General features: G+C 36.2%; 1 protein-coding gene across 3 annotated transcripts in view; it reads left to right on the plus strand.

The window, feature by feature from the left end:
* Window positions 1–27,102, plus strand: part of DHX29 (DExH-box helicase 29) — a 58,427-nt gene that overhangs the window by 4,706 nt on the left and 26,619 nt on the right. For 2 of the 3 annotated variants that reach the window (XM_004744651.3, XM_045075324.1), the window contains exons 2-12: window positions 4,821–4,894; window positions 6,309–6,422; window positions 7,318–7,447; window positions 8,213–8,355; window positions 10,503–10,631; window positions 13,525–13,651; window positions 14,583–14,741; window positions 15,750–15,915; window positions 16,184–16,307; window positions 17,600–18,208; window positions 20,261–20,404. In XM_004744651.3, the coding sequence (XP_004744708.1) occupies window positions 4,821–4,894; window positions 6,309–6,422; window positions 7,318–7,447; window positions 8,213–8,355; window positions 10,503–10,631; window positions 13,525–13,651; window positions 14,583–14,741; window positions 15,750–15,915; window positions 16,184–16,307; window positions 17,600–18,208; window positions 20,261–20,404 (1,919 nt within the window). The remainder of the gene's footprint in view (window positions 1–4,820; window positions 4,895–6,308; window positions 6,423–7,317; window positions 7,448–8,212; window positions 8,356–10,502; window positions 10,632–13,524; window positions 13,652–14,582; window positions 14,742–15,749; window positions 15,916–16,183; window positions 16,308–17,599; window positions 18,209–20,260; window positions 20,405–27,102) is intronic. The other variant, XM_045075325.1, reaches the window with a different exon arrangement.

Below are 27,102 nucleotides of genomic sequence, written 5' to 3' on the forward strand. Positions count from 1 at the left end.
TTCATTTGTTCATCAAATTTTTAAATTGTTGCTATGTGCCAGGCAAGATTTTAGGCACTGGGAATACTCCATGAACTGTTCAGGAGTGAGAACTAACGACTTGTAAGGCTTGTATGTGTGATAATCCTTAAACCTAGCTGAGAGTTGAAATCCTAAGAGGCAAAGAACACTGGGGGAGTAATGTCGTGAGTAAACTCATAAAAACTGTGATAAATATTTTTCAGGGTTATCCAAATAAAACAGAAGAAGTGTGAAAAAGGGCAGAAAACTGTGACTTGGTGAAAAATAAATTGGGTGGTAGAGTCTGTTTTTGCTTAAAACACAGAAGCCTTGGAGTGCCTGGGTGGTTCAGTCAATTAAGTGTCTGCCTTTGGCTCAGGTCATGATCTGGGGTTTTGGAATCTAGCCCCTCATTGGGCTCCTTGCTTGGTGGGTTGTCTGCTTCTCCTTCTGTCTCTCACCCCACTCATGCGCACACTCTCTTTCTGTCAAATAAAATCTTAAAAAAAAAAAAAGAACAACAGGGAATACTTCCCTGAGGAAATTTCTATGCTGTGATGGTTTGAAGCATCCAGTTCTTAGAAAATCTGGAGACGGGGTGCCTTTGTACTCAGGCAGTTAGTCATCTGCCTTCGGCTCAGGTCATGATCCCAGGGTCCTGGATCAGCCCCTCATGGGGCTCCCTGCTCAGCGGAAAGCCTGCTTCTCCCACTCCTGCTCCCCCTGCTTGTATTCCCTCTCTTGCTGACTCTCTCTCTGTCAAATAAATAAAATCTTTAAAAAAAAAAAAAAAAAAGCTGGAGACAGAATGTTTTGAGACTAAGGGAATAAGGGCGAAGGCCCTTAGGTGGGGGTAAGTTAGGCATGTTATAAGAGAGCAAGAAAGTGTCTGGGTAAAATGAGAGGGGGCTAGTGTTGATATTAAATGTAGGAGAGACTTTATCTAGTTTACTTTTTTTAAAAAGATTTTATTTATTTATTTGACAGACAGAGATCACAAGTAGACAGAGGGGCAGAGAGAGAGGAGGAAGCAGGCTCCCTGCTGAGCAGAGAGCCCAATGTGGGGCTCAGTCCCAGGACCCCGAGATCATGACTTGAGGCGAAGGCAGAGGCTTAACCCACTGAGCCACCCAGGCGCCCCTAGTTTACATTTTTAAAGGCTCAGTGAGGTAGTTCTGGCAGTTTGGACTTTGTCATAGACCCTGACTACTCAGGTTTTGTCTGTTCATCCTCATTTGTTCTCTAGATACTCTGTACTTCCCTTTCAGAGCTTATCTGACTATTCAGTTGCCTAATTACCCCATGAAGACAAGGACGGGGTCTTAAATTGCTCTTTAGATCCCTTGGCTGGTTCAGTTCCCCTTGCAGTATACTTTTGGGCAGAAAGAAACCAGAGTGCCTCAGTGCCCCTGTCACCAGCACTAGCAACTCAAAGTGAATGTATTAGTGATAGTGGGTCATTATAATCACTTTGTGATATAAAGTGGAATACATTTTAAAAAGAATATGTTATGAAAGAGTCTTTGGCAATAAGAAATTGATTTTTGGCTGATGGTTTTTTGTTTTTTTTTAATTAGCTGAGTCATCTTGAGGAAATCACTTTTTCTGTGCTTCAGCTTTAATATTTTTGACAATAATGTGTTGCGGTCCATGAAATATAATTTATAAATTCAAAATCCATACTACTTTTGCCTTAGAGATACTGTACACTAACATCCTTACTTTCCATCAGATTTTCATTAACTCCTTCTGTGTGAAAAGGAAAGCCACAGTTTATGGAAAAGGTCTTTAAGGAGCAAAGAAAAGTAGCTCATAAATCCTGTGCACCTTAGTTGTATTTGAAAATAAGGTTACTAATTTATACATTTGGGTATCTGTTTTTTTCTGGTGCCTTAAATTTTTCTTAAGTAACACATTTGAATCTGCTGGGAGGGAGCTGTCAGACCGACATTCTTTAAAGTTGGCAGCTGACAGAAAGGAGACCAAAGAATCACCAAATAGAAAATTAGAGCAGTATCAGGGAATTGAGTAAGTTCAGTCTTTTTAGTAGCCTCTGCATGCCTCCAGGGACAATAATAAATACTCATAATAGGTAATGCCTCATAAAATCTTCAAATTTTGCTGACTGAACATGTTTTAAGAAGAACTTAAAATAGAAAGGGCCTTACTGCTTTACTTGATTTAATTGGTGATACCACTGAGGCAAGATCTCATTGTTGCTTCATTTCCTCAGCATATTGATTAAAATAAAAAAATACCAAAAATATACCCATGTTTAGGGACACTTCTTGACACCCAGTGAATGTGCATCAGTATTTGTGTACCTTCCGCTCCTGATTTTGTAGGGACTCAGCTCTTCTTTTATTTGCCCTCTAGAAATTCCAGTGTAAACTAACTTCAGGGAGGTGATACTATTGGATATCTTAGGTGGAATGGTTGTAGGAGGCAAATGAGAGCTTACTGCTATCTTCAGAGCTTACTGCTTACTTCAGTCTTTACTAACAACAACAAAAATTATTAAAGGAATTTACAGTTTCATCTCTATCAGTAGCACATCAACCTTGAACTGCTTCCCAATATAGTAATGGTAATAAACTCATCCATCTGTACCTTTTCCAAAAGGGTTATTATAATTGGGTCCCCACAATAATTCTGGGACTTGTAAACCCTAATTAGTATGCTAAATTTGTGAACAAGTTTACTGCACTGATGAGACCTCATAGAAATGGATAAGGACTACTGATAGGTCCTCTCATTTATGACTATTGGCATGAGTTGATGAGGAAGGTTATAAGATTAAAGTCTTAGACTAGAATATAAAGAAATTAACCATACTGTGCCAGAATTGTCACTGTCTTTTCATATACTCTAGGTAGCTTGGGTACTTTGTGTAAAACTCTAGCATAGAAGTAATTCAGGGAACCACTAATGTCTCTAATTCAGACTGCCCAAATGTAAATGGTTATTGTCACAACTTTTGTTTAAAATTGACTGATTTGGGACGCCTGGGTGGCTCAGTTGGTTAAGCGGCTGCCTTTGGCTCGGGTCATGATCCCAGCGTACTGGCATTGAGTCCCACATCAGGCTCCTTGCTTAGCAGGGAGCCTGCTTCCTCCTCTGCCTCTGCCTTCCACTCTGTCTACCTGTGCACGCGCGTGCGCTCTTTCTCTCTCTCTCTAACAAATAAATAAAATCTTAAAAATAAAGTAAAATAAAATAAAATTGCCTGATTATATTAACTAGCATCTTAAAATGAATACCCTCATGTAATTCAACAGAGATCAAAGTTCTTGACCTTTAAAATCATAATAAGCAACTTTTAAATTTAATATTTAGATTTCTCTTAAAAAGAAACAAAACAAAACCTTATTTTGAGATATATAAGAGTAGAGTAAGTAGGTATTATATGATTCTAGGCTTATTCATACGCAGCAGTGGTTCACCAAGTGTGTTTCAGGTAATCTTGTGGAATTCTGGAGACCTTCCTGGCTGGGACTCCGTGAGATGAGAATTAGCTCCATAGTCTAAAATGTTGTCATTTTTGTAGTTATTTTCTCACAAGTATGCAGTGGTATTTTTCAATGGCTACCTGATAGTACTACAGAAAATTGAAAGCAAAATCCAGACAGTAAGAGATTTGCAAAAATGAAGAACAGTTTTTTTTTTTTTTTGAAAATGAAGTTATTTTTCATAAATAGTGTTTATATTAGCTGGTCATGGGTTTGTTATTTTTAATGAATTATTGAATATTTAAAATTTTTTCCTTTTACTGTTTGGTATATATCAGTGTCATAATTCACATGAACAGAGAGCATTTAGGATCATCACTGATTTTTAAGAGTGTATGGAGGTTATGAGACCAAAGGTTTGAAAGTACCTTTTAATACTATTTTTTCCTTCTTGGTTGGTCATTGTTAGAGAACTGATGATACACATAGCATTTCTGTTGGCTGGAACAGAGTTGGCATCTGTAGTGGGTTGAGTAGTGTCCCATGTCCCCCGTTCCTCTCCCCTCACCAAAGTTCATTTGCACCTGGAACCTCAGAATGTGACCTTACTTGGGAATAAGGTCTTTGCAGATATAATTAGTCAAGGATCTTGAGATGAAGTCATCCAATGAATAGTGTCCAGAGAAAGGAGAGGGATATTTGGACACAGACACACAGGGAATAAGACATGTGAAGCCCCACGTGTTAAAAAAAGAGGCAGAAAAGGTAGGCAACTCCTGGGATCACCAGAAGCCAGAAGAGGCAAGAAAGGATTCTTGTTTAGAGCTTGCAGAGAGCATGGGCCTCTTGACAACTTGGTTTTGGAATTCTGGCCTCCAGAATAGTGAAAGAATATTTCTGTTGTGTTCGGCCAACCAAGTTCGTGGTAATCTAGGAAACAAATACAGCAACCTTGGACTCTATTAATCGAAGGTGATAGGAACTGCCACCTCATTTTTACCTTAGGGCAGTGTTTCTCTTTAAAATTAACTACTGTCTCTACCAGGAATCTAGTATCCTCAGAGAGATCTTCAGCTAAGTGCCCGGCAGAAAATCATCTGATTGTGAAACTATGAAGATGAAGATAGATTTAATTTTTAAAAATGTACAGGCCTTTGCTCTTGTAAGTAACTGGTTGACCTAGAGAAATCTAAATGATAAAATGTTTTTGAAAATTTAGAGGCCATATTGCTACTTGTAGATTACTTAGTGAAGTGGGGAAAAAAAGAACTGAAATATTTAATGTTTAGCAATTTTTTAGAGAAAATTAAAATAATGTAATAGCTATTAATGACTAAATTGCCTTGACTACTTTTTGTCTGTTACATACAGGTCCGAAAATTTATAGTTTTAATTCTGCAAATGATTCTGGTGGCCCTGCTAATCTGGATAAATCTATTTTGAAAGTGAGTACTGAGATATTGAGTCATTTCAAGAAATGTTCTCTTTGAAAAAGAAAAAAAAGATATATTCTTTAATATAAAAGTTCTGGGGTATTTAAATTTTTTGTAATAGTTAATTGCTGATCTGTACTAAATAGAAGTAAATCATAACACATATGTTGAAAGCCCATAATAAATTAAGGAAGATCTAGGAAAGATCCAAATTTCTAAGGATAGCATATACATGCTTTCAGACTTAATTTGGTGGACATTTCCAGCCTCCTCTCCGTTATTCTTTTCCACATAAAATTTTAGTTCAGATCTCATTATTCCATCCAATTTCATATGATTTTATGACTAGGCTTTTTGTCAGTGGTCTCTCTGCTAAAAAAACCTACTTCCCCTTCTCCATTTGTCACCTTTAGAACCTCCAGGACGTCCTTTGTCACTCAGCAGTTTTCCGTGTGGCTCCATATTTTTTTCATATATCTTTTTAAGTAATTGCTCTGCTGGTGTACAGTTTATCTTTGTGGGGTGTTTTGGGTTTTTTTTGTTTGTTTGTTTTGTTTTGTTTTCCTCTGCTAGACAGGCCTCCTGAAGTATGTTTTTGAGCTTAGCTCATCATAGGCATTCAGTAAAGATGTGGTCAAGAGATGGTATCTTTGTAGGTAGATGTTTATGTATTCTTAGGTCTAAAATACTGAAAGAACATATGGAACAGAAAATCAGGAATCAAACTCTGGAAGCCAAAAAAATTTGCGTAGCCTAATTATTACTATTAATATAGATTTCACTTTTACCTTATAGGTCTTTTTAGTGTAGCATCCATTCTTTCCAGTAGTATGCTTGGGGTGGCTTACATAAAGCAGATTTTTGGGCTCCATCTTCAAGGATTCTGATTCAGCTTGTTTAGGATCAAGCTTAGGAGTCTTTACGATAGCAATCCAAGGACAATGTCTTGAGACATACAGGTTCAAGAGGGTTTTGAAAAGGATTTTTTCTTGCCACACGTTGCTTTTCCCATGTCACATTTTTTCTTTTTCTTCTTCTTAAAGATTTTATTTATCCTTAAAGAGAAGAAAAAGAGAGAGAGATAACAGGGCATGGAGGAGAGGGGGAATCACACTCCCTGCTGAGCAGGAACCCCAACAGGGCTTGATCCCTAAACCCTGGGATCTTGACCTGAGCTGATGCTTAACTCCATGACACTTAACCAACTGAGCCACCTGGGCACCCCTGTTACATTTTTCCTTAAATATATAGTACAGAAGTGGTCCAGTGGATGGTAGTCTAAAATACAGTAATTGTTTTATCTGATTTTACTGAAATTCTTGGATAGGTTGGCAAGGATATAGAACACTGTGTGTTTTTTTTCTAATTATTAAATATTATTTAATAATTTAGATTCTAATTGATATGACCTTTTTGGCTTCAACAGGTGGTAATTAATCACAAACTAGAGCAACGAATTATTGGAGTGATAAATGAGCATAAAAAGCAAAATAATGACAAGGGAGCAATTTCTGGAAGACTTACTGCCAAAAAATTACAGGTATTTTGCAAACTGTTTTTAAGTTCCTTATTTTTAATGGAGCATTTTTAAGACCGGTTCACATGTGAGGTGGTAAGATAAATTGACTTCTTCATCTTCCATTGATATTTCATGTAGATCATTTCCATCAGCAAGGATAAGGAAGGAATTGGGCCAGATACAATAGCACATATTAAATGGTGGTGTGAAAACTAAATTACAGTCCCCAGATTATATTAGACTCTGTAGTGGACACTTTGCTTCTTTCTCTCTGATGTAATACCAGAAGGTACTTTGCCTCATTCTTCAAATGAAGAAATTAGGGCTTAGAAAGATCACAGATGCTATAGCTGGAGGTTGTTGGTAATTAGCAGAGTAAGCAGAGTCTGGATTGCCCAGCTGTAAAGATCATGCTTTAGAAAGTACCTTATTAGCTTTACTTTATGTATGAACGTGTTCATTGAAGCACTACTTACAATAAGAAAAGAAAACATCCTAAGTGGTCCCCAGTAGGAAACTGTGTAATTAGATTATGATATGTCTTCTCAATGGAATATTATGTAACTATTAAAAGTGATGAAGAGTTTCTAATAACTAGGGAAGATGCTTATCTTACATTAAGTGAATTTTATTTTAACAAAATCATAGAAAAATGACTGGAAGTATACATACTACATTGCAAACAGTATCTTTGAATAGCGAGAATATTAGCAATGTCTTCAGTTCCTTTTTTAATTTATCCATAGTTTTCAATTTTTAATTTGGTGAACATATTTAACTCTCCTAACTAGAAGAAAAAAAAAGATATTTTTGAAATTAAAATTTGTATCAGTTTCTGGTTTAAAATGAGTAGAAGAATAAAATTTCTAATAAAAAGAGAGAAATTAGAATGCCTTTTTTCATTTCCCTTTCATAGGATTTATACATGGCTTTACAAGCATTTTCATTTAAGACTAAGGACATTGAAGATGCCATGACTAACACACTTTTACAGGGAGGTGATCTCCATTCTGCCTTGGATTGGCTCTGTTTAAATCTTTCAGATGGTAAGTCATATTGTCATAAAATTCTTTCAGTTTCTAAAACCCTTTCAAAATTATTTTGGCAATTGTGACATTTGTATCAATTTCTGAATTTTTTCTCTCTTCTAATTACTTATTTTGCAAATGTTCTTTACTCTTTTTCGCTCTTTACAGTATATTTTCAGAGATTGTAGTCCATGCCAGAAGAAATTTTGTACATTATTTTTAGTTGTCAGTAGTCATTTTACAATGCACTTAATACAACAAATTCTCAAAGTTTGCCTGCCTGTAACCTATCAGACTGTGTTTCCTGGTTTTGGTTCAGAAATTTGGGCCATCTGACTTTAGGTAAATTTGTTTAACCAGAAGGTTAAGGTTGTAATCTTTGCAAGAACCTAGAATGCAGATTGCTTGTATGAAGTAAGGATCTTGCTTTATACTGTGACAGGCAACCAAGGAATTAGGAAGGGTTCAGATCATTTTTTGAAAATTTAGAAGTCTAACACATTGAGGGCAAAATAAATGGCCAAATAGAGGTGGGCTAGCTATCTCATAAGTGTTTCCACTCCTACTTTGAGAATAAAGCCAGGTTCATTATAGGATTTCTAGTCTTAGAATCTAGATGAGGGGTGGAAGAAAATTAGGTGCTCTTTGTCGAGGCAGAGTTTATATGTATGTTTAATGAATGTGTATGTTTATGTTTTATGTATGATATGCAGGGGTTTATGTATTTAATGAATGCAAATGTTTATGTATCATATGAATGGTTTTTTTATTCCCATTTTTAAGATGCACTTCCTGAAGGATTCAGTCAAGAATTTGAAGAACAGCAACCTAAAAGTAGGCCAAAATTCCAGTCTCCTCAAATACCAGGCTCTGTTTCACCTCCACTGCAGCCTAAAACCAATAAACCAGAAGATAATAAGATTAAGGTAATTTAACAAATGAAACATTTAAAGTTGTATAAAATCAGAATGAAACACATGTAACAGTTCACCAGTATAAATACCAATTACAATAACATTTTTGCTTCTTAAAAATAACTAATTGCTTTGCCAGGTTTTCTATCACTGTTTCAGTAATATGTTGCTGCATAACAAACCACCCAAAAAAGTAGTGGCTTAAAAGAACAATTAATTTCTTTAGATTCTAGAGTCCGTACTGGGCTCAGCTGGTTAGTCCTTCTGTTCTTCAAGGTATCTCCTTGGGCTTGAATATTCAAAATGGTTTCTTTGGGGGAGAGCCAGGCATTCCTCTTCCCATGTGGCTAGCTTGGGTTTCCTTATGTGTGGTTGCAGAGTGGTTTGATCTGCATGGCATCTGGCTTCCAAGGTGATAAACCCCAGCTTGTATCACTGCTGCTAATGTTTCTTTGGTTGAAACAAGTCATGTAGCCATTACAAAATACATGTGGAAGGGGATTGTAGAAAGTCATGAATACTAGAAGGTACTTCATTAGGGCATTACACTTAAATGCCCAGCATATCATGGGGCACCTGGGTGGCTCATTCAGTTAAGCATCTGCCTTTGTTTGATTCAGGTCATGATCCCAGGGTCCTAGGCTTGACCCTGGTGTCAGGCTCCCTGCTCAGGGGAGAGGCTGTTTTTCTCCGTGTCCCTCTTCCTGCTTGTGCTTTCTCTCTCTCTCTCTCTCAAATAAGTAAAATCTTAAAAAAAAAAAAAAAAAAAACCCTGCATATTGTAAAACGTCTATAAACGTAGATAAAAGTAGAGAACATTATGCCAAGTGAAATAAGCCAGTCACAGAAAGATAAAGACGGCATGATTTCACTTATGTGAGGTATCCCAAATAATCAAACTCATAGAAGAGGATAAAATGGTGTTTACCAGAGGCTGAAGGGAGTAGAGGGGAATGTGGGAAAATGTTGCTTGTTAAAGGTTTCAGTTACACAAGATGAATATATTAGAGATCTTTGTAACTTAGTGCCTATAGTTAATGCAGTATTGTGCACTTTAAAATATGTTCAGAGGGACGCCTGGGTGGTTCAGTGGGTTAAGGCCTCTGCCTTCGGCTTGGGTCATGATCCCAGGGTCCTGGGATCAAGCCCCGCATTGGACTCTCTGCTTAGTGGGGAGCCTGCTTCCTCCTCTCTCTCTCTGCCTGCCTCTCTGCCTGCTTCTGATCTCTGTCAAATAAATAAATAAAATATTTTTAAAAAAATAAATATTCAGAGCATAGGTGGCATGTTAAGTGTTCTTACTGCAGCTACCACTCTCCATTTCCACCAACACACATGAACAAAAGAACACAAGGAAGTTTTTAGAGATGATGAATAGTTTCATACATTGATGTGGTGATCATGAGTGTATGCATATATGCAAACTCATCAAAATATTGAGTTTACATTACATTAATACTGATATACTAATATGCACGTTAAATTTGTGTAATTTTTAAATATATCGGCTATATCTCGTCTTTATCTTTCTGTGACTGGCTTATTTCACTTGGCATAATGTTCTCCACTTTTATCTACGTTTATAGACGTTTTACAATATGCAGGGTTTTGTTTTTTTTTTTTTTTAAGATTTTACTTATTTGAGAGAAAGAAAGAGAGAAAGCACAAGCAGGAAGAGGGACACGGGGAAAACAGCCTCTCCCCTGAGCAGGGAGCCTGACACAGGGTCAAGCCTAGGACCCTGGGATCATGACCTGAGTCAAACAAAGGCAGATGCTTAACTGAATGAGCCACCCAGGTGCCCCATGATATGCTGGGCATTTAAGTGTAATGCCCTTAAAACAAAACAGAAACAAAAATCTGGAAGCATTATCCCAGAAAACCACTGCTTTTAAGGAATAACACTAGTTTTTAACAGTTCTCCTTTTGTTTTTTTTGCCTCTTTATAAAAACATTTTTTTTTTGATTCTGCAAGTTTGAACTTCTTAAAGTAATGTTGAATTCATTTGTCCTTCACAGAACAGTATATAATTTGATTTTGGGGGCTTATATATCTGTGTTTCTGAGTGTAAAGAAAATAGTAAAAACGAGGACACGTGATGATAGTTTGACACCTTTTTCTAACTTTGGTTTTTCAGATATTTGTTTTTCCTTTCTAGCCAAAAAAGGAAGAAAAAAATTTGGAAGTAAATATGAAAGAATGGATCTTGCGCTATGCTGAACAGGAAGATGAAGAAGAAAAGAGTGAGAAGTCTAAAAGTTTAGAAGAAGAGGAAAAATTTGACCCTGTGAGTTAGAAATGTGTATTAGGCCTCTACCTGGCCATTCAGAGGGTGACATAATTTAACTTCTCTGTGACTTAGTTTTCACCTTTGTAAATTAAAGAAAAGATGATGTAAAGATTAAACAAGACTTAAACAAGTAACAAAATAGAAATGGCACAAAATAACTGCTCAGTAGCTATTACTTATGTTCCTCCCATGTTTAAAGAGCTAATCATCAGGTATTTTAAATGATTATCATTTGTAGGGAGAATGCTAAATTCCTTGGATAATAAAAGAAAGGCACATTTCTTTACAGAGGCAGTCCATAGTGTGGTCAGAGAAAACCTAGATATCATAAGATAAACTAAAAATGTAAGGTTAAAGGAAAACAAGTTGTAGGAAGAAAATACTACAATACACATGTCCGACAGTACTTCTGTCTAGAATTGATAAAGGAAACAGGCACTTTACAAAAATAGATACATTGATGGTCAATAAACATGTAGAAATAATTTTAGGATCACTAGTCATTAGAGAAATGAAAACAAACTGCAATGAGATAACTATTTTATATTCATCACAATGGCTACAATTAAAGAGATGAGTAATACCAAGGGTTGGGAGACATGTAGGATTGCGCACACTCAGACATTAATTGTGGGAGTGTAAAATGGTACATTCACTTTGGAAAACTGGCACTTTCTTATGAAGTTAAACACTCGCTTAACCAAATGACCTAACAGTTTCATTGCTAGGTATTTATTCAAGAGAAAAGAGAACATGCCCACAAAAAAGACCTGTATGCAAATGTTCATAGCAGCTTTATATTCATAATACCCCAACACTGCAAGCAACTCTCCATGACATACTTGTATGAAAGAAGCCAGACAAAATGATTATATGTGTAATTACTATATTAAAATCTAGAAGAATCATCCGTGCAAAATCAGTCTGTAGTGACAAAAGGCAGATCAGTGGTTGCTTGAGGCCAAGGGCAGAGGAAGAAGATTGATGGTAAGGCAGCATGAGGAAACTTCTGGAGATGATGGGAATATTTTATATCTTCATTTTGATAGTGATTACATGGATGTATACATTTATCAAGCTCAATTCACCTATACACCTAAATGGGTACATTTTACTCTATGTAAGTCATACCTTAATAAGATTGGTTTAGAAAGAAAAAAGGAAAGTTGCAGAATAACATGTAGTATGATGAACCTGTTTGGGTAAAAAAGAAAAATATATATTTGCATTCTTATGTATGCATAGAAATGATCTGGAAAGATTCACAAGAAGCTATTATGAGTGATTAGGACTGGGATGCTAGAATGGGAGGGAGACTTTTTTTTTTTCGACTCTTCTATATCCTGTAAGGGTTTTGTTTGTTTGTTTGTTTGTTAACTATGTCCCTGTGTTAAACTAAAAAAAGAATTTGGGACAGTACAAGTCTACATTGAGATCAAAGAAGAGGTGTCTTCTGACTGGAGCATTTGGTTAAGCCTGCAAAGAAGAGGGGTGGAACTTGGGGTGCATAGAGTGCACATGGGCAGGAAAGGAAGATGGTCCAGAGGGGCGAAACAGTGTGAACAGGTATGGAGGTGGAATTGTGCAAAGGGTCTTTGGATATTAGACCATAAATAAGTATACAGAGCATAAAATGTAGAGGAGTACTGGCAGGCAGGAGTAAACAGGTGAGTTTAGCTGACCTCAGAAGATTTTGATGCCTAGAAAATGAATTTTATTTTCCTCTTGTGAAGAACCACTAGAAGGATGGGGGCAGGTAAATTACAGGAAGAATTTGCTATTTTAGGTCAGATTTAGTAATGTTTAGTAAAGGTGGTTTGGAACATTTAGGTGACATTCCAGGTGATCTGGTAAAGGATAGGGAAGCCATTTGGGTAGCTATTGCACTTCCTCGGATGTGCTTAATAGGCTTCAAATAATGCTTAATAAGGCTTCAAATTGGAATTGGAAAGAAACAAACATATAAAGCAAGAATCCAGAGAAAGTGTTGATTTACTAAATATAAATGTTAATAGCTAAAGACAGCTAGAGATTTGCAGGTGGAGGGGTAGTATCAGTAGCAGAGATAGACGGGATGAAGGAGTGAGTGTGATGGGGTGAATAGAAGATAGGTAATCCTTCTCCTTGTTAACGGAATGTGTTCTACACAGAATGGTCCCAGAATTCAGCTCTAACTGCTGCCTTAGTTTATCTCTTTTCTGTTCATCTTAATGGTTATGTTTCATAGCAGCATTCTGTATGCCCTGTACATTGATGCATTTCACCTGTCACTTATTAACCTAAGGTAAAAAAACAGAAATTTGAGTTCAACTTCAAACTGTATCTGATGGTTGCTCAGCAGAGCTAAGTCCTGAAGTTTTATTACACTCCTTTTCCCCTGAGGCTTTTTTTTTTAATGTCCCTTACTATTTTCTACAAGAGCTGATGGGAAGATGACTTTCAGATGAGTATTATTATATTATTACCCATACAATTCTTTAAAAACATGTGTTTTTATAAAAAAATAAGACATTTTCTTATTATAGAAATGAACTTGCATTTACTTTTTCTTCTGTAGTTTTTAAATTTTATATAACATGTCAAGGAAGTTTTCCATGTGGATCACCCTCATTCTTTTGCTAACCCATTTTCTTTTCCTAATGGCTGACAGGTTTTCTTCTGTAGAAAAATCTGATTTGCAGTTTTTCCTCTTCGTTCAGTACTGTAGTATTATGTGTGTATACTTGCAAATCTGCATCTTTGTATTATTTCTCTGTGAAATATTCCTAAAAGTAGATTTTCTGGATCAAAGAATAAGATCAAAAGATCATGGGTTTTGATATAATACATTGACAATAGATTAACTCATTTTGTTATTTTTAAAATTTCTGTATCATCTTACTTGGAACAGAATGAAAGATACTTGCACCTTGCAGCAAAACTTCTGGATGCGAAAGAGCAAGCAGCTTCCTTTAAACTAGAAAAAAACAAGCAAGGCCAAAAAGAGGCTCAAGAAAAAATAAGGAAATTTCAAAGAGGTAAACACTTCCAAATTCTTAGATGTATAAATGTCTTTTGGGAGGGTAGGGGGCGCTCTCTCAGCATGGAGACTGCTCCTTTTTAATTTGTTTACAAAACTCCAGTTTATATGTGGGCTTGACAGACTTTCTGTAACAAGCCAAGTAATAAATACAGTAGGTTGTGTGGGCCATAAGGACTCTTTAATAATTACTGAACTCTGCTGTCACAGCATAGAAGCAGCTATAGACAATATGTCTGTGAATGGCTATGGTCTCATAAAACTTTACAGATCCCAAAATGGGAATTTCATGTAATTTTCACATGTCATCAAATATTTCTTTTTTTCTTCAACCAGTTAAAAATATAAAAATCATTCTTAGCTTGTAGGATGTACAGAAACAGGCAGCAGGCTACATTTGACCAGTAGGCCATAGTTTGTCAGCCTCTGACATATACCGTAAAATACCATCCTCATTCAAGAAGGAGAGGTGATTCATAATTTCATGAGTATTCATTTCTGTTGAGGATGTTCTTCAGACCTTCCACATCTGTTAATTTTTTAAAAACATTTTAACATTTGATATGAAAATAAATTGCCTCTGACTTCTAGCACAAATTGCAAATAGGAAATGTTGAATACTTGGCTACAAGGAAAAAGATGGAATGCTGGGTTTTTTTTAAAACCAACTTTGAGGGCACCTGAGTGGCTCAGTCGTTAAGTGTCTGCCTTTGGCTCGGGTCATTATCCCAGCTTCCTGGGATTGAGTCCCTCACTGGGCTCCCTGCTCAGGGGGAGTCTCCTTCTCCCTCTTCTACTCCCCCTGCTTGTATTCCCTCTCTCACTGTCTCTCTAACAAATAAAATTTTTAAAAATAAGTAAAGCTATCTTTGCAACATAAAAAGGCATAAAAAACAGATACAACAAAGCATGATTTTTTTTCTTGGTAGAAATGGAAACTTTAGAAGACCATCCAGTATTCAATCCAGCCTTAAAGATTTCGCATCAACAGAATGAAAGAAAAAAGCCTTCTGTAGCTACAGAAGAGGAAAAGCCTTTGAACTTTAACCTATTTGAAAAATCCATGGCTGCTACTGAAGAAGAGAAAGGTAAAATGAAGGGAAAGTGTTTCAAGGTGTAAGTAGTAAAATGTCAATGAATATACAATTAAGAAGTTACTTTGCATTCTAGCAGACTTCATAAGCTGGTAGTAGAGCTATGTTTCCACATGCTGCCTTTGAAAAATAATAATTATAACTTTTACGGCATTTTATCATTACAAGTATCCTGCTTCAGCCTCGTCTCTTTTCAGTTCATTCTCCAAATTCCCGCCAGAATTATCTTTCCATAACACACATCTAAATGGGAGTTCCCTGTTAAAAACCCTAATCAGTAGTAAGTCCAAACCCTTTATCATGGTATTGAAGATCCTTTGCATTCTGCCACAATCTGCCTTTCCACTCATATTGTCCCAGCTGTGTACTATAGCCACATGTTATTTCATGGCTGCATGATTTTACTCATCCTGTTAGTCCCTACTTGGCCAACCTTTTCCTCCTCTCAAAGCTCAATTCAAAAAGCACCTCTTTAAACCTGTCACGAGTCTTGCCATCCCACCATATGTGTTTGTAATTGTGTACTTGTGCTAAAGTAAATTATTGATATAGCTTGTATAATACTTATTTGTAATATAGGCAAATCCTACACTAAATTGTCAGTTTTTTAACTTATATATTGTTTCATATATATTTACTGAATTTTCTCTCTGTTCAGAATGTCACATGCTATGTGTACATTTATTAACAAAATAACCTAGTCCTTGTGCTCTTCAAGGGTATGGTTTAGTAGGAGAGGTAAGCTTTAAATATACATAAATATTTAATTACAAATTGTGATGTGTGCTGTTAGAGCAAGAAAACTACTTTCTAATAATAGAGATAAGGAGACTGATGACTTGCTCTGAGATCTAACAGATGATTAGATCAAGCTTTTCTCTTTCATTTTTCACCTAGTCTCTTCTAAAAGTCTTTTCCCAAAATTGAGAGGACTTTGATGACTCAAAAGAGATTATACATTACTGCATGACAATTTTTAAGCACCAATCTCTGTCATTTTAGAGAAAAAGAAGGAACCTCATGATGTAAGAAATTTTGACTATACAGCTCGAAGCTGGACTGGAAAATCTCCCAAACAATTTCTGATCGATTGGGTCAGGAAGAATCTTCCTAAGAGTCCAAATCCTTCCTTTGAAAAAGTTCCAGTAGGTAGATACTGGAAATGTAGGTATGTTTTTCTGGTTAATTGAATGAACTTTTAGGAAAATCTAAGATGAAAAATCTCTTTGTTTCTTATATGTTAAGTAGACATTTAGGAAGCCCTCCCATTCCACGACTCTGAGTGATAATGCTGATGAGTTATAATCTAGGTACAGTGTCTTCCATGGAAATATTTAATTTAAATAATTAATGTAAACTTAGGTTTGGGGTTAATGGAATTTTGACTCATTTGACTTCATTAATTTTATCTTAAAAATTCTTTGACTTCCTTGTAGGGTAAGGGTAATCAAGTCTGAAGATGATGTTCTGGTAGTGTGCCCTACAATCTTAACAGAAGATGGCATGCAAGCTCAGCACCTGGGAGCAACTCTAGCTCTTTACCGTTTAGTGAAAGGGCAGGTGAGACTTTTTTAGACTGAGCTATTTAAAAAGTTGTTTGTGGATCATACATAGGCAGCATAAAACTTTACGGGCATATGGAATGTCATATTTAATTATGGCCTTTGGTGCCAGTTTTTACTTACTGCTTCTTCAGATTAATCCTCATTTCTGCTTATTTATAATTTTGACTTCCTCAAACCCCTAAACCTAGCTCTGTCCTTAGACCAGAGGCTCTGTCAGTTTTTTAGGCTATGCTGTTTTACAGATTAAAAATAGTTGTATGAGGTTGGTTGAAGTAAGGAGAATTTTTAAACACTTTAATGTTTAATTAAGTGTTACAATATCTCTCTTTATTCTTATATTTTCTCTCAGCTTTGGAAAGTTATAGACCTTGATTCAAGTTTTCAGTTTTAGGTTATATTAGTTATAAGCTTTCAGGTTAAGGAAAGATTATAGTACTACTGTAGGACGCTCTCTTTTTTTCTTGGATGGTTGGATTGTCAACATTTGTATTATGCCATAAATATGTGTATTTTTCTTCATGGAAAATTACAACCACTTGAAATTATAGACCCTGATGACATGGAACTCCCAACAATAGTTCTTTTCCAGTTTCTGGCAGTAAAAGTTCTTAATGCCTTTATTTCCCTTATTTGCAAAAAAGGTATCATAAGCTAAGCTTAATTGATAAAGCTGAGCAGGGAGCCTGATGTGGGGCTCAGTCTCAGGACCCTGGGATCACAACCTGAGCCAAAGGCAGACGCTTAACCAGCTGAATCACTGTAGTTAATTTTAAATACTTTGACCTATAATCTTAATTTAACTACCAGCATCTCACAGGGAGCTTTGTTTCAGAAATGCTTTATGGATCATCTACATATTTACATAGCACCACTGCAGGAATAAATAATAATAAATGTATTCACTAGTTTCCTATGTTCCAGGAGTGAGCACTTTTCATATAGTAGTAACTGAAAGTTTACTTCAGAGTATGTCTATAAAGGAGATATTGGTCCCATTTTACAAATACAGAAACTGAGACACAGAGAGGTTATTTGCCCAAGGTCACACAGCTAGTAAGTCTAGAAGCCTAAATGTGATACACTATTTATAAATTTGCATCATAAGCATGTGTTTCTTAAAGTAGGCACTTATTAATTTAAGAAAGAAATTGTATTTTAAAAGGAAAGTAGCTATCCTAAATTCTAGCCTATTGAATTTTAGTATCCAGTAGTTAGTGAAAATAACACTCTTGGGTTTTTTTTGTTCGTTTTATTTTTTGTTTGTTTGTTTGTTTTTTTCACTTATAGTCAGTGCATCAGTTACTTCCTCCCACTTACCGAGATGTTTGGCTGGAGTGGAGTGATGCAGAAAAGAAAAAGGAAGAATTAAATAAAATGGAAACCAATAAACCCCGTGATCTGTTTATTGCCAAACTTCTGAGCAAATTGAAACAGCAGCAGCAACAGCAGCAACAGCATTCTGAAAATAAGAGAGAAAATGCTGAAGATCCTGAGGAATCTTGGGAAAATTTAGTTTCTGATGAAGATTTTTCTGCACTGTCCTTGGAATCAGAAAAGGCAGAAGATTTGGAACCTGTTAGAAACCTGTTTAGAAAGTTACAAAACACACCAAAATACCAGAGACTTCTAAAGGAAAGGCAACAGTTACCTGTGTTCAAACATAGAGATTCAATCGTGGAAACTCTTAAAAGGCATCGGGTAGTGGTTGTGGCAGGTGAAACAGGGAGTGGCAAAAGTACTCAAGTACCACATTTTCTCTTGGAAGATTTGCTTCTAAATGAGTGGGGAACGAGTAAGTGTAACATTGTCTGCACTCAGCCCCGAAGAATCTCAGCAGTGAGTTTGGCCACAAGAGTATGTGATGAGTTGGGCTGTGAAAATGGACCTGGAGGAAGGGTAAGGTGGTGTTCAGCTCCATCTCAGTGAATCCTGACTGTTACTGTTTGTTCAGTAGCACATCTCAAGCACTTTTCATGTTTTCTTTGATAGGTTTCATATTGTGCCACTCTCCATCTGAAAAGGGTTGTTAGTAATCCAATCATTAAAATTCTCATATCAAGAAAAAAATATTCATTTTAATAATTGAATATTCAATATGTTACATACTAAAGAGAACAAAGAATATAGACAAATACAGATTTGACTGTGATATCATAATTCTCAAGTTCCTGCATATTTTCTCTATGGAATGTATTCCTGAATTGTTTTCATTAATTCTTTTTAATAAGCAGAAGAAAAAAACAATATAGAAGAAAAAGCTGGACTGTTCTCAAGCCTATTTTTTTGATTTTTATTTATTTTATTTTATTTTTTTATTTTTTTAAAAATTTTATTTATTTATTTGACAGACAGAGATCACAAGTAGGCAGAGAGGCAGGCAGAGAGAAAGGTGGAGGCAGGCTCCCAGCTGAGCAGAGAGCCCGATGCGGGTCTCGATCCCAGGACCCTGGGATCATGACCTGAGCTGAAAGCAGAGGCTTAACCCACTGAGCCACCCAGGTGCCCCTCAAGCCCTTTATTTTTAAAAAAATGGAAAAAATACTAAAATATCCCTTGTCATGCATTCTGCCCTGCAAGCAAACCTAAACCTGGCCATACCTTAGCTAGAATGACTGCAGAATACAGAAAGTAATAAAATTGCTTAGAACTAAATATGATGAATTTCAAGTCAAATAACTCAGCTTACTTATACTTTGCATTGTTCTTTCTGGAGATGGTATTTGACACTTTTGCCTCTGTCTTTAAGATACGTACCCCTAGACACCTGCGTGGCTCAGTAAGTTAAACGTCTGCCTTCGGCTTGGGTCATGATCCTGGAATCTCAGGATCAAGTCCCGTGTTGGGCTCCCTGCTCAGCGGAGAGCCTCTTTCTCCCTCTGCCCCTCACTCCAATCTTGTGTGCACACAATCTCTCTCTCTCAAATAAATAAGTAAAAAAAAAAAAAAAAGACCCGTACCCTTTTATTAAAGAAGTTTCATGTAACAAACTGGGTTTCTGTCACAGAATATAAGAAAAAAAAGACAGTTTCTGTCTTATAAGGAACTCACATTAAGAAGATGACAGACATGTACACACATAAAAAATAAAAGAATGACTGTTAAAAGTGAATGTGATGGAAATAGAAGGGACTTAAAATTCCAATCAGGCACCACCGGTACAATACCAGCTGCTTTTTAATGGTGGCACTTTTATGAAATCTTAATAGGAAATTTTTAGAACTGCTCAAAATTTTTGTTCCTGAGTACCTCAGCATTTTGTTCTAAGATAATGGAATTAGCAAGATTGATCTTGGTGCTTAAGTGGCTCAGTTGGTTAAGTGTCCAACTTTTGGTTTCAGCTCAGGTCATGATCTCAGGGTTGTCAGATCTAGCCCCACTTACAGCTCTGTGCTCAGCACAGAGTCTGCTTAGCACTCTACCTCTCTCCCTTTCCCTCTGCCCCTCCCCCTCAAAAAAAAGAATAGAATAATATTGATGATACTCAAAGTGATGAACAGCTTTTGTGTCACCACTTTTTTTTAAAGATTTTATTTATTTATTTGTTTGTTTTACAGTGAGGAAGCACACACACAAGCGAGGGACAGGCAAAGGGAGAGGGAGAAGCAGACACCCCGCTGAGCAGGGAGCCCAATGTGGGTCTCAATCCCAGGACCCTGGGATCACAACCTGAGTCAAAGGCAGATGCTCAACTGACTGAGCCACCCAGGTGCCCCATGTCAACACTTTCAAGAAAACAGAAGTTTTTCTTATTTAAAATTAGCAAAACAAATTTTACCATCTTAGATGATTGAAGACCACGGGAAAATAATTTTAATTTATAAATTCTACCAAATAGATTTACTTAAGCTGCTCCATCTAGCAGCAGGATCAGCACCTCTGCTACACTTTAGTGATTGTTTCCCAGATCTCTTATGAGAATCTAATCTCAACCTTGTGTTTTCCCTTCAGAATTCTTTGTGTGGATATCAGATCCGGATGGAATCTCGAGCTAGTGAATCTACAAGGTTACTGTATTGTACAACAGGGGTTTTGCTAAGGAAACTTCAAGAAGATGGTCTCCTAACTAATGTGTCTCATGTTATTGTAGATGAGGTGAGTATACTTTATAGTCAAGTTCAGATAAATTTGAAACATCTTCATATTAATAAGATGCTATTTCTAATACTAGCTAACATTTTCTTCAGGCTTATTTAAATACCAGACATTTTACTTATAATTATTTAATTTACTCTAACGAATGTGTCTCACCTTAATCGATTTAATACCTTATGACATTTGCTAGATGCTAGATGCTATTCTGATTTTATATGTATAATAAATTCATTTAATCCTTCTCGCACTCCAGTGAAGTAGATGTTATTGCGTCTGTCTGCTGCAGTCTGTGCTGTAACCAGTTTAGTGACTCTCACTACATTAGGTTGTTACAAATTTCTTTGATTCTTTAAAAAAAAAAAAAGAGAGGAGAACTTTTGATCATTTTCTCTTTACATAAATCCCTCCCTGAATCAAATTCAAACACACATTAAGGTGAATGTTTAAAATGGAAAGTTTCCCATGGGAATTATTTTAAATGGCGTGGTAGCCTATGTAAACTGATTTTCTTTGTATATAATTTTGTCAAGAAGAAATAAGATATATAGCATTTTTCTTATTCAAGTAATATTTTAAAAATTTTCCGTGATATAAAGTTTTTATGAGTGTCTATTAATTAATTAAGTTCAGAAGGCAGTAGTAAAAGTTCAGTCATTCAGGTTGCCTGGGTGGCTCAGCATCTGCCTTTGGCTCAGTTCCTGATCCCAGGGTCCTGGAATTGAGCCCCACATTGGACTCCCTACTCAGTGGGAAACCTGCTTCTCCCTCTGCTTGCTGCTACATCTCCTGTGTGCACACACTCTCTCTCTGTCAGATAAATAAAATCTTTAAAAATGTATAGCCATTCATTGGTTTTTAATTAATAGACTACATGTAGATTATTGGGTTATTTTCCTCTTTTTGGTTAGAAAATATTTTATAAATATTGAAAGATACACGAATGAAAATTAAAAAAACTTGACCCAGGAAAAAACTCAATGTTGACATTTAACTTTCATATTTATATGTATGTATATTTAGTGTGTATGTGTATTTTACAATTTTTTACATTAGCCTATAAAAACAAGATTTTTAATAGCTTTATTTTTTTTTTAAGATTATTTATTTATTTATTTGACAGAGAGAGATCACAAGTAGATGGAGAGGCAGGCAGAGAGAGAGAGAGAGGGCAGCAGGCTCCCTGCTGAGCAGAGAGCCCGATGCGGGACTCGATCCCAGGACCCTGAGATCATGACCTGAGCCGAAAGCAGCGGCTTAACCCACTTGAGCCACCCAGGTGCCCCTTTAATAGCTTTATAGTATATAATTTGGATGCCCCATAATGTACTTAACTTTCTTTCTGCTGGATTTTTTTTTTGTTTTTTTAATTCCATGTGTAAGTGAAAACATGTTATTTGTCTTAATGTCTGACTTACTTCACTTAGTATAATAGCTCTTTTCATCCATCCATGTTGTTGTAAATGGCATGATCCCATTCTTTTTTAAGAGTAATATTCCATTGTATATAGTCCATATCATTATCCGTTCATCTCTAGATGGACACTGTACATCACTAGATGTACGCTAGAGGTATAACCCAAGTTGTACACTAGCTATAATAGCAGCTATTGTAAATAATGCTGCTATAAACCTAGGGGTGCATGTATCTTCTCATATTAGTGTTTTTGTTTTCTTTGGGTAAATACCCAGTAGTAGAATTACTGGATCATTTTATGTTTGTTTTTAATTTTTTGAGATATCTTTATACTGTTTCCACAGTAGTTGCACCAGTTTACATTCCCAACGACAGTGGACAAATGTTCCCTTTTCTCCACATCCTCAGTAATACTTCTTTTTAATTCTAGCTGTTCTGACAGTTATGAGGTGATACCTCATTGTGGTTTTGATTTGCATTTCCCTCTTGATGAGTGATGTCGAGCAGCTTTTCATGTGTCTTGGCCATCTGTATATCTTACTTGAAAAAATGTCTATTTATATCCCTTGCACATTTTTAAATTGTGGTTTTTTGTTGTAGAGTAGTGTACATTTTTTCTTATTTTTAGATAATGACCCCTTATCGGATATAAGATTTGCAGCTATCTTCTCCCATTCATTAGATTGACTTTTTGTTTTGTTGATAGTTTCCTTCACTGTGCAAAAACCTTTTATTTTAATGTAGTCAAAATAGTTTATTTTTGCTTTTTAGGAGTTTTCTGGCCTCACATTTAGAATTTTAATCCATTTTGAGTTTGTGTATGGTATAAAAAGTGTTCCAGTTTTCCCAACATCATTATTGAAAAGATTATCTTTTCCCCATTATATATTATCTTGCCTCAGGGTGAACCCTAATTTAAAAGCCAGACCAACTTGAGGAAGTTGTTCTTTCATGGTTTAATATTAGCAGTCTGCTTTACTGAATTATGCTTAAATGTGATACTCTCAACATCTTGAGCAATATGGTAAAAGTAAGAAAAATCCCAATGAAATTCATCATCATGTTAAATATAAGAATGTAAAAGATATTGGGACAGAGTTCATTATATTTTGCAGGACCTTTCTTTTTGACAGTGCGCAGGGTAATACTTCTACCTTATTACAAAAAGTTGTGTGATTTGCTCTAGTTTGTGGTCACTGTGTGAGTTATAAGTAGGTTTTCCTGCTGACTGCTGGTATGTTTACAAGCAAATTTTTTGCCTACTAGCTCTCTTGAATGTGCTTAATAAAGGACACATTATTTTTAGCTCTATTTTATGATCTATTCTTTTTTTTTAAATTATTATCTGTATAAATTTATCTATTTGATGCGCTTCCTCAGATTTGCTTCATCCTACAGGAAATCTCTCTTGAGTTTTGGACATAAATATCCTGGTCAAAGCACAAAAGTAAAAATAACTAGGATTATTCCTTCTTTCTCCCTCATACCCTAAATCCAGTCATAGACCTACTGATTGTACTTTTCTCAAATTCATATATTTTTCTCCATATTTAACTAGTATTGCCCTTACAGAGGCTATTATTTCTTTTTTTTTTTTTAAGATTTTTTATTTATTTGACAGACAGAGACCAAAAGTAGGCAGAGAGGCAGGCAGAGAGAGAGAGAGGAGGAAGCAGGCTCCCTGCAGAGCAGAGAGCCAGATGTGGGGCTCGATCCCAGGACCCTGGGATCATGACCTGAGCAGAAGGCAGAGGCTTTAACCCACGGAGCCACCAGGTGCCCCGAGGCTATTATTTCTTTAAGTACTACAACAACCTATAATTTTTTTTTTTTGTTCTGAAAGAACTTTGTTTTATTTAGCAGTTTTATATTCTTGTTAAAACATTAAAAAAAAGAACAAAGCATTAACACTTGAGACAAGAATATCTACTTCTACTTTTTCCTATCTACTTCTCTTTTTCCTCTCCCAGAGTGTGTCTTTTTCTTTTACCATATTTATTTCAAGGGGGAAAGTGAGCAGATACGAGATTCCAGTAAGTTAATAATAAAAGTTCACAGTGTGTTAAAATATAATTATACCTTGACCACCAAATTTTAAGGTTACTTTTATTTACAGGTTTTGCCTATGGAAAATGGGAACAAATCCATATAAACATCCATTCTGAAAGAGCAATGAAGGCTAAAAATGCTATTAAGATCTAACCAAAATGAATTACAAGATTGATTTTAATGGTATGAAGGAAAAACTTAAAGGACTCAACTAAAGAAACAGCAATAATTATAACTGACACATCCTCTCCTTGCAAGATACTCACTGGGCTTGCCCATGCTAAGTTTCAGAATACTGCAGTCTTCTGGGTTTTGCTTTTTAAAGAGGTGTAGGAGCAGAGGAATGGAAACAATCATTGTTTTTAAGCTAGGGAAGGTTGGGAGATCCTTTAGTCTTTTTAAGGGAGCAGTGCCACCCTAGATAAATATATAATCCCCCATCATTTTTTTAGTGTTTTCATTAACCCAAGGAAGAGAGCATATCTGTGGCAAACTACTTCCCACTCAAATCCTGAGTTAATGCTACATGGTTTAGTTTCATCCTCCCTTTCTGTATTAGAACCTCGAAGTCACGTTTGTGATCTTTCTTTGGCTGTTTATACTTTAGATAAACAGTATCTTTAAGTAGTGTGGGACAAGGCTTGTACATGTTTTATCTAATGTTCCATTTACACCTTTTGTTCATTTGTCACTCTTCTAAATCTAACTTTGCACAAGTAACCCATGTAAAAAATGTGCAGAAGCCTATAATTAAACTTCCTTTCTGTTCTGACCTCCTCCATTACATTCTCCACATTATAGCCAGGTATCTTTTTTTTTTTTTTAAGACTTATTTATTTATTTACTTTTTCGGTGTACCAAGATCCGTTGTTTATGCACCATACCCTGTGTTCGATGTAATATGTGCCCTGCTTAATACCCACCACCAGGTTTACCCAACCCCCCCCATCCAAAACCCTCAGTTTGTTTCTTGGAGTCCACAGTCTCTCATGCTTCATCTCCCCCTCTAGTTTACTCCAATTCACGTTTCCTTTCCTTCTTCTAATGTCCTCCATGTTCTCCCTTATGCTCCAAAATTAGTGAAACCATATGATAATTGACTTTCTCTGCTTGACTTATTTCATTCAGCATAATCTCCTCCAGTCCCATTCATGTTGATAAAGAAGTCAGGTATTCACCCTTTCTTTTGGCTGTGTCATATTCCATTGTATATATGGATCATATCTTCTTTATCCATTCATCTGTTGAAGGGCATCTTGGCTCTTTTCACACACAGTTTGGTGATTGTGGCCATTGCTGCTATGAACATTGGGGTACATATGACCCTTCTTTTTACTACATCTGTATCTTTGGGGTAAATACCCAGTAATGCAATTGCAGGGTCATAGGGTAGCTCTGTTTTTAATTTTTTAAGGAATCTCCACACTATTTTGCAAAGTGGCTGCACCAACTTGCATTCCCACCAACAGTATAAGAGGGATAGAGATAGTTCCCCTTTCTCTGCATCCGCTCCAACATTTGTTTACTCTCTTGTTAATTTTGGTCTTCTAACTGGTATAAGGTGTGAGAGAATGGTCAAATTTCATTCTTCTATACATAGCTGTCCAATTTTCCCAATTTTCCCAGCACCATTTATTGAAGAGGCTGTCTTTTTTCCACTGGATATTTTTTCCTTTGTCGAAGATTATTTGAATATAGAGTTGAGGGTCCATATCTGGACTCTCTACTCTGTTCCATTGGTCTATGTGTCTGTTTTTGTGCCAGTACCATGCTTTCTTGGTGATCACAGCTTTGTAGTAAAGCTTGAGGTCAGGCAACGTGATGCCCCTAGCTTTGTTTTTCTTTTTCAACATTTCCTTAGGGATTTGGGGTCTTTCCTGGTTGCAAATTTTAGGATTGCTTGTTCCAGCACTTTGAAAAATGCTGGTGGAATTTTTATCGGGATGACATTGAAAGTATAGATTGCTCTGGGCAGTACAGACATTTTAATAATGTTTATTTTTCCGATCCATGAGCAGGTAATGCTTTTCCATCTTTTTGTGTCTTCTTCAATTTCTTTCATGAGTGTTCTGTAGTTTCTCTAGTATAGATCCATTACTTCTTTGGTCCTCTATGGTTCTTGGTGCCATAGTAAATGGAATCGATTCTCTAATTTTCCTTCTGTATTTTCATTGTTAGTGTATAAGAAAGAAACTGATTTCTGTGTTTTGATTTTGTATCCTGACAGATTACTGAATTGCCTTATGAATTCAAGGAGTTTGGGTGTGGAGTCTGTTGGGTTTTCCATATTAAGTATCATGTCATCTGCGAAGAGAGACAGTTTGACTTCTTTGCCAATTTGAATAACTTTTATATCTTTTTGTTTTCTGATTGCTGTCGCTAGGACTTATAGTACGATGTTGAACAGCAGTGACAAGAGTGGGCATCTTTATCATATTCCTGATCTCACTGGGAAGGCTGTTAGTTTTTCCCTAATGAGAATGATACTCTGGGTTTTTCATAGATAGATTTTATGAAGTTGAGGAATGTTCCCTTTATCCCTATACTTTGAAGAGTTTTAGTTTTAATCAGGAGTGGATGCTGTATTTTGTCAAATGCTTTTTCTGTATCAATTCAGAGGACCATGTGTTTCTCTTATTGATTTGTTCTGTCACATTGATTTGCAAATGTTGAGCGACCCTTGCATCCCAGGGATAAGTCCCACCTGGTCATGGTGGAAAATATTTTTAATGTACTGTTGGATCCTATTAGCTAGGATCTTGTTGAGAATCTTGGAATCCATATTCATCAGGGATGTTGGTCTGAAATTCTTTTTGATGGGGTCTTTGTCTGGTTTGGGGGTGAAGGTAATGCTGGCTTCATAGAATCTGGAAGTTTTCCTTCTGTTTCTATTTTTTTTTTAATTTTTTATTTTTTATAAACATATATTTTTATCCCCAGGGGTACAGGTCTGTGAATCACCAGGTTTACACACTTCACAGCACTCACCAAAGCACATACCCTCCCCAATGTCCATAATCCCACCCCCTTCTCCCAAACCCCCTCCCCCAGCAACCCTCAGTTTGTTTTGTGAGATTAAGAGTCACTTATGGTTTGTCTCCCTCCCAAACCCATCTTGTTTCATTGATTCTTCTCCTACCCACTTAAGCCCCCATGTTGCATCACCACTTCCTCATATCAGGGAGATCATATGATAGTTGTCTTTCTCCGCTTGACTTATTTCACTAAGCATGAT

Source organism: Mustela putorius, unplaced genomic scaffold (genome assembly GCF_011764305.1).
Source record: "Mustela putorius furo isolate JIRA1106 unplaced genomic scaffold, ASM1176430v1.1 tig00000145_pilon_pilon_pilon, whole genome shotgun sequence".
Classification (NCBI taxonomy): Eukaryota; Metazoa; Chordata; class Mammalia; order Carnivora; family Mustelidae; genus Mustela; species Mustela putorius.